The sequence below is a fragment of the Panthera uncia genome, chromosome D2, assembly GCF_023721935.1.
Source record: "Panthera uncia isolate 11264 chromosome D2, Puncia_PCG_1.0, whole genome shotgun sequence".
Classification (NCBI taxonomy): Eukaryota; Metazoa; Chordata; class Mammalia; order Carnivora; family Felidae; genus Panthera; species Panthera uncia.
The window spans coordinates 69,154,523-69,171,786 of record NC_064818.1 but is presented as its reverse complement, the minus strand read 5'-3'; the positions used below and the strand labels follow the sequence as shown (position 1 = coordinate 69,171,786).

The following is a 17,264-nucleotide window of genomic DNA, read 5'->3' as shown; positions in this document are numbered from 1 at the left end:
AGATTCTAGAGTGATGTTGCCCAAATAGAAATACTATGCGAGCCATGTACGTAATTCTAAATTTTTGAATAGCTGTGTTAAAAAGGCATAAAGGTATGGGTGCAATGAACCTTCATAGTGTCTTTTATTTATCTCTACATACTCAAAATGTTATTTCAACATGTAATTAATATAAAAATTATTGAAATATTTGACATTATTTTTTTTCATACGTGCTTAATCGCGCATCTCAGTCTGGACTGGCCACGTTTCAAGTGCTCAATAGCCCTTTGTAGTTAGTGGCTACAGTATGGGAAGCCCAGCTCTAGAGAGCCCTTGAGGTTGGCATTCTTGTGGTCCCCTCTTGCTCCAACTCCTTGCCAATACCAAATTCTTGGTCTCCCTTTTTGAATGCTGCTCCTTGGGCATTGCTTCACCTCACACTGGCCACCATGCCTCTTTATTTCCCAAGATCCCACTAACATAAGGCAGCTGTTTTCGGCAGACTTTACTGAAGGTTTGGGATAATGGAAGGAAGTTATAGCCCAGAACAGGCAAGACTGTCCTGATATTCTCAGACCATGTCCAAAACAAGAAGTTTCTCATTAGCTGGTGCCCTTCCTATCTATCTATCTATCTATCTATCTATTAATAGACTTTGATTTTTGGTGTAGTTTTAGGTTTACATAAAAAGTGAACAGGAAGTACAGACCGGGGCCATTTCTCATACTTACTCAGAACTTCCACCTGCCACCATCTTGGTAGGTCTTCCTCTCTCTACAAAGACCCTTCTCCCCTCGGTCCCTGGGACCCCCATTTCCTTCTCCCTTGCCCTGCTGACTCTACATTGTCTTAGAGTTTCTACTTCTTATGAATCCATTAGGATGGTTTCCTGGAAGAAACAGAAGTCTTCTCCTTAAGGAATGTGGTCTTCCTCTTAACCCACATGGCCCAGACTGCAGCTAAGTCTTAAAACAAGTTTTTTTCTTTCTTCCCATTACATCTAAAGCAAAAATGCCATGTCTAGATAGTGAGCTAATATCCCAGGACAGAGGATTTGGGGGAGAGAGAAGTTGCTAAAACCAGCCTGGGCTTTTGGGCGAGAGCTGGCCGAGTGCAGAGGAAGAACATTCAGGTTCTGACTGTGATTTGGGGGCCAGGCAGAGTTTCTCCCTCAAGTTCTCTCCCCTCCCTCACGCCCTACTCTCCTTCACTCAAATACCTTGCTGCCAAAGCCTCATAGTTCTTGAATGGGACCAGAAGTAGCCTTCCACAATTAGAAAGAATGTCCTAAAATGCAGATACCTATGGGAATAAAAAGCAGAAATGAACTCTTTCCCTAGGATTGGGTTTTGAAAGGAGACAGAGAAAGAGGACACCAAACATCTTACATGAGAGCCAGATGTATATGAAGGTAGGAAAGGGTTACTTTGGAGGAACTAGAGTTCAGAGCACAGACTTAAGCCAGTGATCAGTCTATGAGTTCACAGGGTTAACTCTAACAGGATCAAGGTTGGTGAGCCGGAATTTTGTTGGTGAACCCATCTCACTCCCTAAAATGTCTGACATCTTGGGATCTGATGGTGTAGGAGTTATTTATCCGATTAGAAAATGTTAACTGGACACATACTCCTTGTGGGATATTATGCTTAAGTGCTGAAAATAGGAAGAGACAGCATATCATGCTTGTCCTCGAAGATCTCATAGGGTATTTCGAGAGACATACAAATAAGCAACATTTATGATACTGGGTAATAAGTGCTGAGATGGAGAAATAGATAAGAGGCAGAGAGACATGGGGGTGAGAGGATAGTAGTTGAGGTGGAAATAGTGTAGGGTAGCAGCAGGAGAATGGGGGGAGATTGAAGAGACACTGAAAGTTAAGGTTGATAGGATTTGGTGACCGTATGTGAGGAATGAAGAAGGATTCAGGGTTCCAGTTGGACTGCCTGTGTGGACAGATGGCTGCTGCCCACTAAAGAAGTACAGGAGCCCTGGACAGGGTAGTTCAAGGCAGAGAGTTCAGCCTCTCTGGGCTACACTGAGGTTGAAGACACATGGTGCATTCAGAGTCCAGTAGATTTAGCACTCAAGAGGTAGATCATGGTTTGTGTTGAGAAGAAGGTTGTTGTTTTTTTAATTATTTCTTTTTATTAAGTAAACTCTACCCCCAGGGTGCCTGGGTGGACCAGTTGGTTAAGCATCTGACTCTTGGTTTCTGCTCAGGTCAGGATCTCACAGGTTCTTGAGTCCGAGCCCTGCATATGGCTCTGTGCTGACAGTGTGTAGGCTGCTTGGGATTCTCTCTTTCTCTTTCTCTTTCTCTCTCTTCTCTCTCTCTCTCTCTCTCTCTATCTCTCTGCCACTCCACTCCCCCAAATAAATAAATAAACTTAAAAATAAATAAATAAAAGTTTCTTCCTTGTATATAAAAAAAGTAAACTCTACCCACAACGTGGGGTTCAAACTCATGACCCTGAGATCCAGAGTCACATGCCCTACTGACCAAGCCAGCCAGGCTCCTCTGGAAGAAGGATTTGATAGTGTTTTGGCATCTAGGTAGTGGCTGAAGCTAGATGATTGCGAGTGGCATTGCCCTCAGAAAGGGCAATAAAGAATGCCAGCATCTGAAGGAAGTAGAACCAGTTTCCATTTGTAACCTTGGGAAACATACCCACCTGCTAACGAGATGAGGAAAATGTTTCAATTAACAGATAGTTTCTATAATTAAAAGAAAAGGAGATCCCCAAAGCTTCTGTTATTCTTTGTAACAACCCGATGGGAGTAAAATACAGCTGCAGGGTTCTGGGCGGTGCTGTGCTCTGTCTTCAGTACTCGGTAGTTGTGTTTCTCGTCTTTTCCAATTAGCAGCGATCATCTCACCAACTTAGAGATTTTTTTCCTTAATGCTCATTCTGATATTGATCCAGTGACATGATAGTTTTTTTTAATTATCACATTGTCTTCATCATAGTTGTAATAATGCTCAATGAGAGAATGAGAAATCCATTTAAATATTATATAGATAATATTTAGTTAACTATATATTTAATGAATTTTATATTGAATATTTAATTATAATTCTATATACAGTTCATCATATTGATACATTGTTTGCTATAATTTTTATTATTTATCTCAAGCATTTGTTTAAAGTGATGCCCTGAATTCATTTTTTCTGCCCCAAAGTTCTAGAGCATTTAGAAAAGATTGAGGACCAGGGGATCAAGAGGGGCCATTGGGCAAATATCTTGTTTTCAGTGTGCCTTTCCTATACTGTCCTATATGAGATTTTAACTATTCCCTATATCACATTTCTCTCTGAACATTTATCATTATGTAACATATATTACTCATTTATCTTCACCCTCTGCTAGAGAGTAATCTCCTAGAGGGCAGAGATTTTGGTCTGTTTTGTTCACTGCCGTATACCCGGAGCCTTGCACAATGCCCAACATGGTAGATGCTCAATAAGGGGAATGAATGACTGAGTGAATGAACGAAAGAACGATGACCATGTATTTCTTTGGATGAGTATTCATAAGTGTTTCCAATGGCATAGCTAGTCAACGAGATTGATCAAGTGCTTAAGGTGATAAATGTCCTCACCTGGTTATTAGACAATAACATCATCTTCCAAAAAGAAGGGGTGTAACCCCAATGTTTATAGCAGCATTATCGACAAAAGCCAAAGTATGGAAAAGAGCCCAAATGTCCATCGACGGATGAATGGATAAAGAAGACATGGTGTGTGTGTATACACACACACACACACACACACACAATGGAGTATGACTCAGCAATAACAAAGAATGAAATCTTGCCATTTGCAACAATGTGGACGGAACTAGAGTGCATTATGCTAAGCGAAATTAGAGAAAGACAAATATCATATGACTTCACTCATGTGGAATTTAAGATACAAAACAGATGAACTTAAGGGAAGGGAAGGGAAGTAAAAATAATATAAAAACAAGGAGGGGGCAAAACAGAAGAGACTCTTAAATACAAAGCATAAACTGAGGGCTGCTGGTGGGGTTGCAGGAGGGGGGTTGGGCTAAACGGGCAAGGGGCATTAAGGAAGACACTTGTTGGGATGAGCACTGGGTGTGAGCACATAGGGGATAAATCACGGGAATCCACTCCTGAAATCATTAGTGCAGTGTATGCGAACTAACTTGGATATAAATTAAATAAATAATACAATAAAATACAATAAAAGAAGGGGTGTGAGCACAGCTTTCTGTCATTGACGACAGAGCTGCATGCCTGCTGACAGGTAGGACAGCTAAGAGACTGTGCCGAAGGCTCCAGCCAGGCAGCTGTGGGGTAGGTGTTGCTGCTGCTGAGTTTTTTTTATACTGCTCTAGATCCTGTGCTTTCCCCTCTGGGTTTGCCTGGGCAGACTGGATATGGGTTATTTTCAGGCCCAGGTAGAAAGCCGATGAAACCCCAGTGAGTAGAATGGAAGCAGTTTCTTGTATCTCCTAAGAGCCGAGGTTGGGCTTTTAATACCTATTTAGAGAATATTAGTCATTCAGAAATTGATTAAAAGGCAGAATTAACCAGCATGCAAGGAAAATCATTCTTTTACAAATATGGTCCCTTCTCACAGCAAACGAGGAACCACTTGTATGCCATCTTTTGTTTATAAAGGACAATCCTTTTGAATTTTGTACCATCTGTAAGTGTTACCCATGAAGTAAATACAAGGTAGATTTTTTTGAAGAGTTGAGGTTTTGAATTCCAAGCTGGAACAGAATGAGCGCTCCTAAGTTCTCCAAAATACGCTGCTCAACTGACTCTTACTGGGACGGAATTATCCAGGGGCCTCTTGTGAGCAGGGGTGCCAGTAGCCATTTGTTCTGAATTTTCTTTTCAAGGTTGTTTGTACAGCCAACAGCCTTGGAAGATAGAGATAGTGTCTCCGCCTGGAGCAGAGGGTAGATTTGTTTGCTGCCTCGTGTCATAGACACATGGACAGGTTTGCTTGTAGCTCATTATAAAAGATTGGGATTTCCTAAAGCTCACGATTCTTCAGCTGTGACACACACTCATCGCACCCGCATTTACTTCTCTTGCTTCTGGGGACTTAACGGGGCTTGGAAAACCAGTCAGGGACACGGAGCTTACACTGACTGCTGTTAAGTATTGAAGTCTTTCACTTCTGACCCAGGGGTCGATGTCTTCTGCCGGCACCCGTAAAACTAGGGCAGGCTCATCTGTTAGCGTCTAAGGCAAATCTCATGTTCTTTACGGTTCTTGACAACTCTCAGTTCATGTCCTTGAAAACTTTCTTTTTTTTTTTTAATTTTTTAAATGTTTTTATTTATTTTTGAAAGAGAGAATGAGACCGAGAGTGAGCGGGGGAGGGGCAGAGGGAGAGGGGGAGACACAGAATCTGAGGCAGGCTCCAGGCTCCCAGCTGTCAGCACAGAGCCCGACGCAGGGCTCGAACTCACGAACCGCAAGATCATGACCTGGGCCGAAGTCGGATGCCTAACCGACGGAGACACCCTGGCGCCCCTTGAAAACTTATTTCTTGAGACGGGGTAGGCTGAAGTTGACCCAGCTTGATTGAAAAAGTAGACTATTTCTAAGAAAATGATTTGTACAACAGAGGTTATGGGAGTGCTTATAGAGGAGGGAGGAAAACTGAGACTTTGCGTAGGCATTTTTTTAATGTTTGTTAAACATTAAAGAGAAAGAGAGAGAATGAGCAGGGGAGGGGAAGAGAGGGAGAGAGAGAATCCCAAGCAGGCTCTGTACTGACAGCATAGAGCCTGACTCAGGGCTCCAACTCACAAACCATGAGATCGTGACCTGAGCTGAAATCCAGAGTCGGATGCTCACCTGACTGGGCCCTGCTAGGTGCCCCTCCTCAGGCATTTTTAAAGCAAGCCTTGAGCCAGTTATATGGTGGTTCTTTTCATCTCCTGACACTGAACCCTTAGAGCGCCTCATGCTCAGGCCTCACCTGTTTGTTTGTCTGCTTCCTCGGACTTCCCAGCCTGCAAAACTGTTGTTCATAAGACACCCACCCAGTCGACAGTATTTTGCAATAGCAACCTGAATGGACGAAGACAGGACATTAATCAGACATTCAAATAATCATACAAATGTGACTTACCAACTGTGATCAGTCCAACAAAGGGAAAATAAAGAGCTGCATGAACAAAGACCGCGAGCCTGCGGCAGGACGATCTTGGTGTGGTGGTGGTGGGGGGAGGGGCAGGTGGTCAGGAACGATCCCCCCGCCCCCACCTCTCGAAAAAGAGCAGTTTGAGCCAACAGATAATGGCTAAAAATCCAGCCACCACTTAATTCCTCCGAGTAATAAAAGTCAACTAAATGGACTTCATTATTCCAAAGAATAGATTTGCATTCTTTTCTTACTAAAAGTCCCTTGACTTTTGTGTAAATCAACCCAGGAATGTTGACGCTTGAGGCCTTCAGATCTTTACCATGTGAAATGTTTATAGAGCATCTATCACATACCCATTTGGCGTGCCATTCTGTAGAGGGTTGAGAGGTATATATGACACGGTACCTACCTCTAAAGAACCTGCGATCTCGTGGCAAGCTATGCGCCTACTAGTGGGACTGTCACTGGCCACAGACAGGTGCAAGCGAGTGGTCCAGGGTCCAGGCGTGCTGAGTCGGGGGCTGCAGAGGCCACCCAGAGCTCAGCGGTCTGGATGTTGCCAGGGAGGAAACAGCATCTAATAAAGAACGGACCCTCCAGAAAACTTAATAACCTTCCCAGGACTGGAAGTGGGGCACGTGCTAGTTTGGTTCAGGGGTAGGGGCTGCGTTATTCAAGGCAGCGGATGGTGAAGACAGAGGGTGCAGCGAGAGGTGACACTGGCCTTCGTTCAGGCGAACACCTGCCTACAAAAGCAAATGGGACCACGATGTTCCCATTGCCATTTGAAATGTGGCATTTTTAAACATTAATTATAGTAGCTATTCCTTTTCAAAAATGGAATTACTGTTAATATGTTATTTATAGCCACATAGCTTTAAAAAGACTTCTGAACATTGGGTGTCTGTGGAAAATTTTTAAACTCTGATCATGTAAACCCTTCCCTCAAGGTAGCATTGCAGAAATTGTCATATCGGATTATGTTTTAATAGAGACCGTTACCACATAGCAATATGAGTCTCGGCTCTGTGTTAGAGGATATGGAAAATGCCGCCTTTTGATGGCTTTTAAAAACCCTTTGGCCCCTATAATGGTCGGTTCACCAAGAGAGCCTGTAAACATCAAACTTATTTTTGTTTATTTATTTATATATTGAGAGAGAGGGAGAGAAAGAGAGAGAGAGGGGAGCGGAGAGAGAGAATCCCCAGCAGGCTGCATGCTGTCAGTGCAGAGCCCGACTCAGGGCTCGATCTCATGAACCTTGAGATCATGACTTGAGCTGAAGTCGAGAGTCAGACATTTAACCGACTGAGCTACCCAGGCTCCCCAACATCAAACTATTTTTAAAAAGGTTATGTGAAACTATTAGAAAATTCAGGCTACAACTCTTAACTAATGTCAACGAATTGCAATACATTTTTTAGGAATTACTCTTTAAAGCCTGGGTTTTGTAAAGGGTCTTGGGATAAACATCCCATCTCTAATAGCACCTTCCACATTTGCCATCTTAGGATTTGGAGATGTTTCCCACGTCAGGATCATTCCACGTTGAATATGTGCGTTTATACAATGCAAGGATCTTTATGGAGTAAGATGGATGAAAATTGTAAGGTGGGGAGTTGAATGTACAGATTCGGGATTTTCTGTATTTAGTTTTTCCAAAGGAAAATTATATCATCTAATTATATATGCTGTAAGAACTAACTCTTTAGGTTTGTATCTCATTTCCAAAGTGGAACTTTAGGAAGTGGTGAAATTATGAATTCGGTTCTCTTTCCATTCCAGTGTAATCCCCGTGATTGGACCTAGCAAAAAGGGCCGAGAAAGTGATACTATCACATTGTCCATATCCGAAAGAATAAGGGCGTTTGCCATCCTGGATAGAGAGGCCATTTATTCCATCATAAAAATTTCCCAGCCGTAGAGTCAGTACAGCCTCCTTCAGCTGTACTATAGCTGTCATCACCTCTGTGGCGAGAGCTGTGAGTTTATCTAACCTCCATCTCTTGGTACATATAAAACAAACTTTCCCCCTGTTTTGTCCTCCTTAGCTGGAAAAGAGCTGATTATTGATTGGCTTAAAGTAACTCACTGTACACGTAAAGACCATTATTGCCCTGACCTCTTTTTCTTTAGACTAATCCCAGTTTCATCTGCTTTGTTTTTTTTCTTAAGTGTTCTCTCCCCACCCTTTAATTGTTCCTCTTGCCACCCTGTGAACCCATTCCAGTTCCTTCTCGTGCGCCTGAGATGGTCGAGTGCTTAACCAGTCACCGTCTTACTCTGTGTCATCGGGTCCTTCCTGGTACTGCTAAATGCAAAGTGGGGCAGGGTCTGGTCCTGTATATAGCACATGTGCATTGGAAGGTCTCTTGATTGTTGGGTTGCAGTTAATATTAGTTGCTAAGAACGTTCAGAGTCTTAAAACACTTGAGAAGTTGGGGAGGGTGGGGTTGCTATCTCGGCACCACTGTCATGATGCCAGTTAGGTGCTTTCAGAAGTAGGGATAGTGAACTGGGGCGCCTGGGTGGCTCAGTCGGTTAAGCGTCCGACTTCGGCTCAGGACGTGATCTCGTGGTTTGTGAGTTCGAGCCCCGCGTCGGGCTCTGTGCTGACAGCTCAGAGCCTGGAGCCTGCTTTGGATTCTGTGTCTCCCTCCCTCTCTACCCCTGCTCATGCTCTGTCTCTCTCTGTCTCTCAATAATAAATAAACGTTAAAAAAAAAGTATGGTCAAGGATTTTATTAATAAAGAGGTTCCAAAGTCATTTCTTTCCATCTAAAGCTCTTGGCTTATTATTATAAGTTCAGACTCTGAATTAAATACAAGCCCTCAAGTGCCTTGCTTTGGGGACTCATTCTGCTATCTGGACCGACCTGTGACTATCTTCTTTCTCAGATATGATGCAGGGGTGCCTGGGTGGCTCGGTTGGTTGAGTGTCCAACTCTTGATTTCCGCTCAGGTCATGATCCCAGGGTTGTGTGATCAAGCCCCACATCGGGCTCTGCCCTGGGCATGGAGCCCAGGACTGTCTCCCTCTCCCTCTCTCCCTCTGCTCCTCCCCTGCTTGCATTCTAGCTTGCTCTCTCTCTCTCAAAAAAAAAAAAAAAAAAAAAAAAAAAATCCAAGATCATTTAGAAATTAACATAAAAAAACTATTTATTATGTTTTTTGAGGCTTGGTATTTGCTTCCAGGATGGTGCATTAGCAAATAGTTATTTCTGGTGAGAATCTGCCCCCTCACATTATTGTTTGAGTCTCTGTTCTGCTATTTTGAGCTCTGGGTTACAGCAGATAGTACTTCTGAGCTTCAGGGTATGGTATTTTCAAACGCATGGCTCTCCGTTTCGGAGCAAAAGCAGACTCAGTGCGACCCCACACTGTAATGGAATTTTTGTGGTTTGGGAAGAGTCTATGTTGAAGTCTACTTTTATATTTTCAATGAAGAAAGGATTTGAGGAAATGGAAATGAATAGAATAACATCTTGGATGAAAAAGATTCTTTTAACATGTAGTTGGAGCAGAGGATAGAGGCAGAGAACGGGAAGTATTTGGTATTCACACCACTAATCCACCATGAAGAGCTTGGGAGGTCTACACCCCGCGTCCATCCCACCCCCAGCTCTAGTGCATGGCGCCCTAGGAGGAGTCAGGAGCAGTGCTGGCCCACGCAGGATAGGACAGGGTTTTGAGGGGTTTTGAGGACAGGGTTTTGAGTGCTACTGGTAAAGCAGCACTTCTGGAGCACATGGTCTTGATCACCAGAAATGAACGGCCACGGCCACGGCCATGGCCCAGCAGCCATGCTGGCAAGTTCAGAGGGGCCCCACACAGCCTGTGATGGACTGACCGCTGGCAGAGTGCCAGACCAAAACCCCATGCCTGCCCTAAAAAAAAGAGAAGAAAGGACCCCACCCCCGCAGCTCCTGGCCCCCAAGTAAAATTCTTGTGTCACCACATTGAAGACACTGGTCCCGTTTGCTTAACAACCCTCCCTCTCTTGCTGGTATGACTTGATTAAAGCCCCAATGTGAGCAGTAGCCCAGCAGAGATGCTCCGTCTGCTGATATAAAAGAAGAAAACATTTGCATTTTACCCCCAAGCCCACCTTTGGGTAGAGTTTTAAGTATTACCTATTCTAAGTTTTTGGCAACGTGAGCTGCTTGACAGGCAGTTGGAATGTGACTGCAATGAGTCTGTTGTAACATAAAATGTTAACTGCTGTTTTTAGAAAGTTGAAGTAGTCGTTGCTACCACAGCCCCGTTCATGCCTCTAAACTACTGTTCTGTTTTCCCCCTTATCTGGCACCTCCGTACTTTGTTACCCTCCTATTCCATGGGATGTTTACAAACCGGGCAGCTCTCGTTAGTTTTTTGGGTTTTTTGTTTTTTTTTAATTTAAGAGCTTAAAACATGCCTGTTACTAATTTCACGGCTTTTATATGAAATTGCTTGGACATACATATTCTTACCCAGTTCATGGGGTTCAGTAGTTTGCAGACAGTGAATTCAAGAGCGGACGATCGACAAGGCGCATGGCTGATGGTGGCCATGCCAGGCGACGGCAAAGCAGGCAGGGTTCAGTGGGGCCTCGACTGGGGCGTGTTTTAAATAATTGATCATTGAGAAAAAAGCAGTTAATCTCTTTCACTGGCGGCTCTTTCTTTTTAATGAAACGAATCTGTGCATTTCCCTGGGCCGATGTTAACTATCAACTAGAACAAAGACAAATCGAGCACCCCACGCTAAAGATCTAAATATATCCTACTGAAGTTTGACCTTCCTAATGGAGACTTCGTGATCATTTCGATGGGAAGGTTTTGCTTTGTTTCATCAGTTAGAAGTATTTGCTAAGCTGTTAGTATGAAACACACCGAAGGGTTCTTAAAGCTTTGGATATTTTTGGTTAGTATATACGCTGTGGAAGCGAGCACTGGATATTTTTGGCTAAAGAGAGGAATCCCTTTGTCAAAGTGTTATTTTCTTTCCTTTTTTAACTTAATTTTTTAATTGTTATTTTAGAGAGACCGTGAGCAGGGGAGAGGAGCAGAGAGAAAGAGAAAGAGAGGCAGGCTCCACGCATAACGGAACCTGACTAACATGGAACCAACTATTGCCTACTGGTTGTTTCCAGTTGTGTTGTGTTTTGTTTGCTAGTACACTGTATTATAAAATTATTTATAATTGGTGAAGGCCAGAATCTCAGTAGTGACAGCAAGAAGGCAGAGGAGGGAATGGTTCAAAGGAACATTTTGTTGGGAAAACAAATAGGATTTCGGGGGGGTAGTTGAACATTTTGGTATTAAGAGTGGAGAATGAACAGTGCTGGCATGTTACTGAAAGAAGGACTAGAAGAAAAACAGAAGGTTATAGAGAGATGACGTAGAAGCAAGAGGATGGACTTTGTTTTATTTTTTTTTTTAATGTTTATTTACTTTTGAGGTAGATAATGAGCAGGCGAGGGGCAGAGAGAGAGGGAGACACAGAATCTGAAACAGGCTCCAGGCTCTGGGCTGTCAGCACAGAGCCTGACACAGGGCTTGAACTCATGAACCGTGGTATCATAACCTGAGCCAAAGTTGGATGCTTAGCTGACTGAGCCACCCAGGTGCCCCACAGAGTATGTTTTTAAAATGCCAGGCTTGAGATAGGCATGCTGTCCATGCCCACTGGGCAGTGAAAAATAAGGGTCTACAGGCTTGGGGAAGACATCAGAGATAGAGACGTTGGTCCTTTGCACAAAGTCGTTGTTGAAGCCTATGAGAGTAGATGAGATCTGTTCCCAGGGAGGCCTTCTTCTAGAGGAAGGAAGTAGCATTCATGGCAGTTACCTGCGTCTAAGGGCCTGGCTAAGGGGACTGAGAAGCTGTGTCAGAGGAGGAATAGCGAGTAAAGAGACCTTTGATGACCCCTGCCTGTGAGCCATTCTTCAAATGCTGGTTTCCTTGTGTATAAACCACCAAAACCAATGGCACGATTTGATAAAGCCAGTTTGGGCCACTGCTTTGAATTTAAGAACTAGGCCATATCAAATCTCAAAGGGGCTCAGAGTTCAATTGTAATTTGGCAACTCTCAACAGAAGTTACAAAGTCATTTTTTAAGACTACATTAGGATTATATCGACTAGGACCTTTAAAGGAGGGTCCGTGTCAGTTTCACAAGCCCATGTGACGTAGAAAGGCTGCACCAAATACAGTGAATTTCTACAACATTTACAAGTAGCTCTGAAGCTATCTCACAATCTGGATTGGCATAAAGATCACCCTGTTGCCACCGGATCTTTCTTTTTATAAAGGATCTGTGAATTTTTATTTTATTTTATTAAAAAAAATTTTTTTTTACATTTATTTATTTTTTGAGAGACACAGAGACAGAGCACAAATTGGGGAGGGGCAGAGAGAGAAGAAGACACAGAATCAGAAGCAGGCTCCAGGCTCTGAGCTGTCAGCACAGAGCCCGACACGGGGCTCGAACTCACAGACCGCGAGATCATGACCTGAGCCGAAGTCGGACGCTTAACCGACTGAGCCACCCAGGTGCCCCTGTGAATTTTTAAACTTACCCAAGGTGATTGGAGGGGAAAATAGAGAGAGTTACCAGTAGTCAAAATCATTATTTTGTCACTTCTCGTGGCTTTAAGAAATACCCACATTTGCAAGAGCAAGAGAGTCATCAAAACTGCTGATGCCACTGAGGAGTGACATCGCGGGGAGCTTGCCAAGTTTGATGCCGGATTCAAGTTAATTCACTATGTTCCTAGTAATACCTTAGATACCACGGTTGAAGATTCCTGAAGAAGAATCAAAAGGAGTGAAGATGAGGACTCTTACCATAAAATGCTCTGTCATCTTCGGGGAAAAAAAGATATGTACGTAGAGCAATATTGAAGAAACCTCTCTGGGGTGTTCTGTGAACCCCAGGATTGTGTTTGTTGCTGTTGAAGGAATTGGCGGTCAGAGTGCAGTCAGTCCATCCCTGAGCTCCTCCCACCCGGAGGACCTGTTTGTTAAGGAAGAAGCAGGTGTGTGAGCAGTGGGGGCACTGGCAGGTTAGAGGAGGCAGCAGGTGGTGAACTAGCTGTTTTCCAGGTAATGTGATCAGAGTCATATTTATAGGGGTGGTCATTTTCAGGCATGATGGACTCAGGCCATCATCTTGGGTTACTTGATTATAAATTGCAAAGAAAGAGGTCATAGCTGTGGAGTGTTGATGTAAACAAAGGCTGATGATTCCACAGCGGAAAGCTTCTTTGTGGCTTCTGTGTCACCTTGAAAATCTCTAACGGCTCGGAGTAGGAAAGATTGCTACCGGAGGGGTGGGAGAGTAGGCACCATATTCTGGCAGAACCTCACTGTGCTCAGCACTAGGTCTTCCGGAGGCATTGATGAGTCACGGGAACTAATTAGAGGAACGCTGGAGGTGTTCCAGCAGGATTCTTAGGAAAGCAAGTTTAGTGGTCGAGCTCCCCTTCTCCCTGCCCACTGGGTGCCTGTTCCAGCTGCTTGCAGGAAGAATCAGGAAGAATCCGGGATTCTTTGCCTAAGGCCCTTAAGTATATGGAGTCACCCAACCCTGGGCATCGAGAGGTTGAGACTGGAGGTTCCCGCCCATGGCTGCTGCTTCCCAGGCCTTTGACAGTGCAAACTCTTTACTCTCCGGGTCAGCCTTGGGCTTTATTTTTGGACAAGTGGCCGTGCCCTCTTCTGGTCTTGTCTCAACATGTAGGCCACGCCCAAGCCCCTGGCACCCGGGGACCTGCTTCTCTGCACCGTGTCCATGGTCCACAGCTGCGCAAGAGACACCAAAATCCGGACGCAGTAAAGCATTCCCTTTTGCATGTACTGAGGTCCTGAACGATGATTTTATCTTGGACATGTTCCCTTTTCTTCCCCCTTTTGCCTGTTCATTTTTATCTCTCCCTATAATATATAAACAATCGACTTATCCTATTTACCGCACAAGGAGAAAATTAAACGTCCAAATTATTCATAGCTGTGGCAAAGTATTTCCAGAGTGTGAAAAAATGGACTCAGACATTTCTGCTGCTGCTTTTGGTATGGTGGGAATTTATTACTCAGCCCAGTAATCGTCTTGGCCCAAAGCAAACAGTTGTGTGGGCCAGCAGTGGGTCCCTTTCCTAAATCGCTCTGCCAGAGATACCTTTGTTCCTATTCGAGACAGCCTGAACCAACGGCATCTTTCCATCAGAGACGGATTATCTCTGAATCTTAGACATACCGCACAAGTCGTTGAGACCCAGCCAATGAATTTTACTCGTATGAGATATTCCCTCCCTCCCGAAAGGAGGGATACGAAATGGGAAGGAGGCAAGAGAGAACTCAGAGCCCCACAATAAATAGCTCTTTGTACCAGTCCCCTCCCCTCACCCCAGCCCACTGAGATCATGGAGTAAGTTCGCAGCACGCAGTGGAAGGCATTTGCTGCCCGGCAGCGTGGCAGACGATGACCAAATGTGAACTTGTCTTTCCACAGTGTGCGGCTGTGACCTGGCACAAGGGGGCTTCTTCATCAAGAACGGCGAGTATCTCTGCACCCTGGACTACCAGAGGATGTATGGGACACGCTGCCATGGCTGTGGGGAGTTCGTGGAAGGAGAGGTGGTCACTGCCCTGGGCAAGACCTATCATCCCAACTGCTTTGCGTGTACTATCTGCAAGTAAGTGGGGGCTCCCCTAACGGAGAAGCGCTGGGTTCTGCTCTTCAGGCCTGGGATATACGCCTTTTGTCTGGAGATGTACTGTCTTGACATACTCTTTTTCTGATGTATCCTTAAAGTTTTTTAAAAAATCTTCCTATTATTATATCAGTCTTAGTCAAAAAAGTAATTTAGTTGGGAAACTTTACCCGTGATGTCCTCTACTAAATAATAGGACTGATTTTAAGGGGCTTGAAGGCAACTGGAAAGCGGCTCTAGGTCTTGAAACTTTTTTACATTTATTATTATTATTTTTTTTTTGAGAAACAGAGTGAGACAAAGCGTGAGCGGTGGAGGGGCAGAGAGAGAGGGAGACACAGAATCTGAGGCAGGCTCCAGGCTCTGGGCAAGCGGTCAGCACAGAGCCTGATGCGGGATTCGAACCCACGAACTGTGAGATCATGACCTGAGCCGAAGTCGGACGCTCGACCTACTGAGCCACCCAGGCACCCCTAGGTCTTGAAACTTTTTGAGCAGTGAAAACATTAGGAGGAAATAGCATAACTTCTCGGAAAGATAAAGCTGATTTGGAAGAAGAAGTTCATATGGTTGTGTGTGTTTGAAATAGTCTCCCTTATAGCGGAGCGAGGCAAACTCTGCCCGTGTCCCAAATGAGACCCAATACCTGTCTCTGTAAATAAAGTTTTATTGGGACACAGCCACCCCCGTTTGTTTCCAGATGGCTGCTGATGGGCTGTGTTTGGCTACAGGGTCAGAGCTGGGCAGTTGTGACAGACTCCATAGGATCTGCAGAGTCTGAAAAATTATTTGCAATCTGAACTTTCAGGCGGAAACGTTTACCAACCCCTGTTCTCTAGGCTTCTATCACCTGGCAAGGTTAAATCTTAATTGCCCAAACCAGCTTGGTTACCATGATCAGTCAGAGAGAAGAAGGCAAGTATGTGAAGTGTGAGTGGGGAAATGTGGTTTCATCGTTGTGTTGTGTTGAATGCTACACATAACTGAACCTAAGATGACTTTGATTCCTGTGCGAGGAGAGTCACCAACAAGGGTCAGCTACTTTATTGATCGATCCTAGTCGGGCAGCCCCATTCCTTTTAGTGTGGTGCTGACTGCTATGTGGTCCAGTTCTATGGCTTTGTTAAAAACTACAGTTCAGAGGAGGTGAATTTGCTTTGTTTTTAAACATTTCAGGTTTCTAGGCCAGAGAGATGTAAACTCTAAAAAAGGTAAACTTAATTTTATATAATTAACCAACAAGGTAATACTCAGAGATAAATCCTAAGATTCAGATGACATAGTCATGGTGAAATTATTATTGTAACTTTTTATAGCCATCAGTCCATTTCTCAATTATATTTTTTTAAATCCTAATTTTAAAATTCTGAATTATTGGGCTGAAAATTGTTCTGCATTTAATCCAAAGTAAAGTTTCCTCTTGACCTGTCCCTTTTCAGACTGTAGCCCACAGCCTGGTTAAAAGCCCTTGCCTGGCGTTTGAGTCCCAAGTTCTGGTCCAGCTTCCTGGGCTGATTTGAGACCTATGTGAATTAACTTTTCCAAGGCAATTGCTTCATCTATAAAATAGGAGGCCGTGATCCGAGTGATCCCCCAAGCTAGGATGAGCGTTGGACTTCTTCTGTGGGGAAGGTCTCTTTACAAATATCTGTTTCTAGCTTCCCCCGCCACCCCCCCCCCCCCCCCAAACTCTCCCGCTGACTTAGTGCTTTCTGGAGGATTCCCAAGTATGATGTACTCATCCAACTCACCAGGTTGGAAGGCCCTGGCCCAGATACACTCTAAGAGCCCTCCCGATCCTGGCCTTGAGAGATCATTGTTTTAAATTTGGTGATGAAGGGAAAACATCTATTAGTGTTAGTCCCGTCTCTGGACGTTTGAGCCAGTGAACAGCTACTCAATGCTGCTACCGCTGACCCAACAACATTGTACCTGAAGTGGAGGGGCCTCCTTTGTGGGTTACAAACTTTAACCCACGTAGCAATTCTGTGAAGTCAGCCAGGAATTAGTGTCCCTAATTATGAGTGCCGCGGAGTGTCGGAGCTTAACAGACGTTCCCAAGGTAACACTGCAAGGTTTGAACTCAGGTTTCCTGACTCCAAATCCAGTTCTCTTTGTGTTTACACAGAAGGAAGTGAACCCATGTGGGCAGAGGACCCAGTGGGCAGAAGGGGGAGGTATGCGGATCATTTATAAAATTACAAAGCCCCAAATTTAAAAGACCTGGCCTCATGTTGAGACCTGGACTTGGATGTATCCCCTCGTGGATCCAGGTGGGATTCAAGTCTGAAAATACAAGCTTGGCTCAGAGGCTAGAGAGGCGGCTTGGGGGCACAGTTTGAGGGGGTGCTCACGCTCAGGGCCGTGCATTGCGGGGCCTGTACCTCCTTAAAGCCTGTGCCCCAGGCGCCTCACTGGCCTCACCCTAGTCCTGGCCCTCATCG

The 17,264-nt window shown here is 44.5% G+C and overlaps 1 protein-coding gene across 11 annotated transcripts in view; it reads left to right on the top strand.

The window, feature by feature from the left end:
- ABLIM1 (actin binding LIM protein 1) overlaps nt 1–17,264 on the top strand; it is a 295,553-nt gene that overhangs the window by 158,597 nt on the left and 119,692 nt on the right. For all 11 annotated transcript variants that reach the window (XM_049645831.1, XM_049645824.1, XM_049645822.1 and 8 more), the window contains exon 3: nt 14,619–14,802. In XM_049645831.1, coding sequence (XP_049501788.1) covers nt 14,619–14,802 — 184 coding nt within the window. The remainder of the gene's footprint in view (nt 1–14,618; nt 14,803–17,264) is intronic.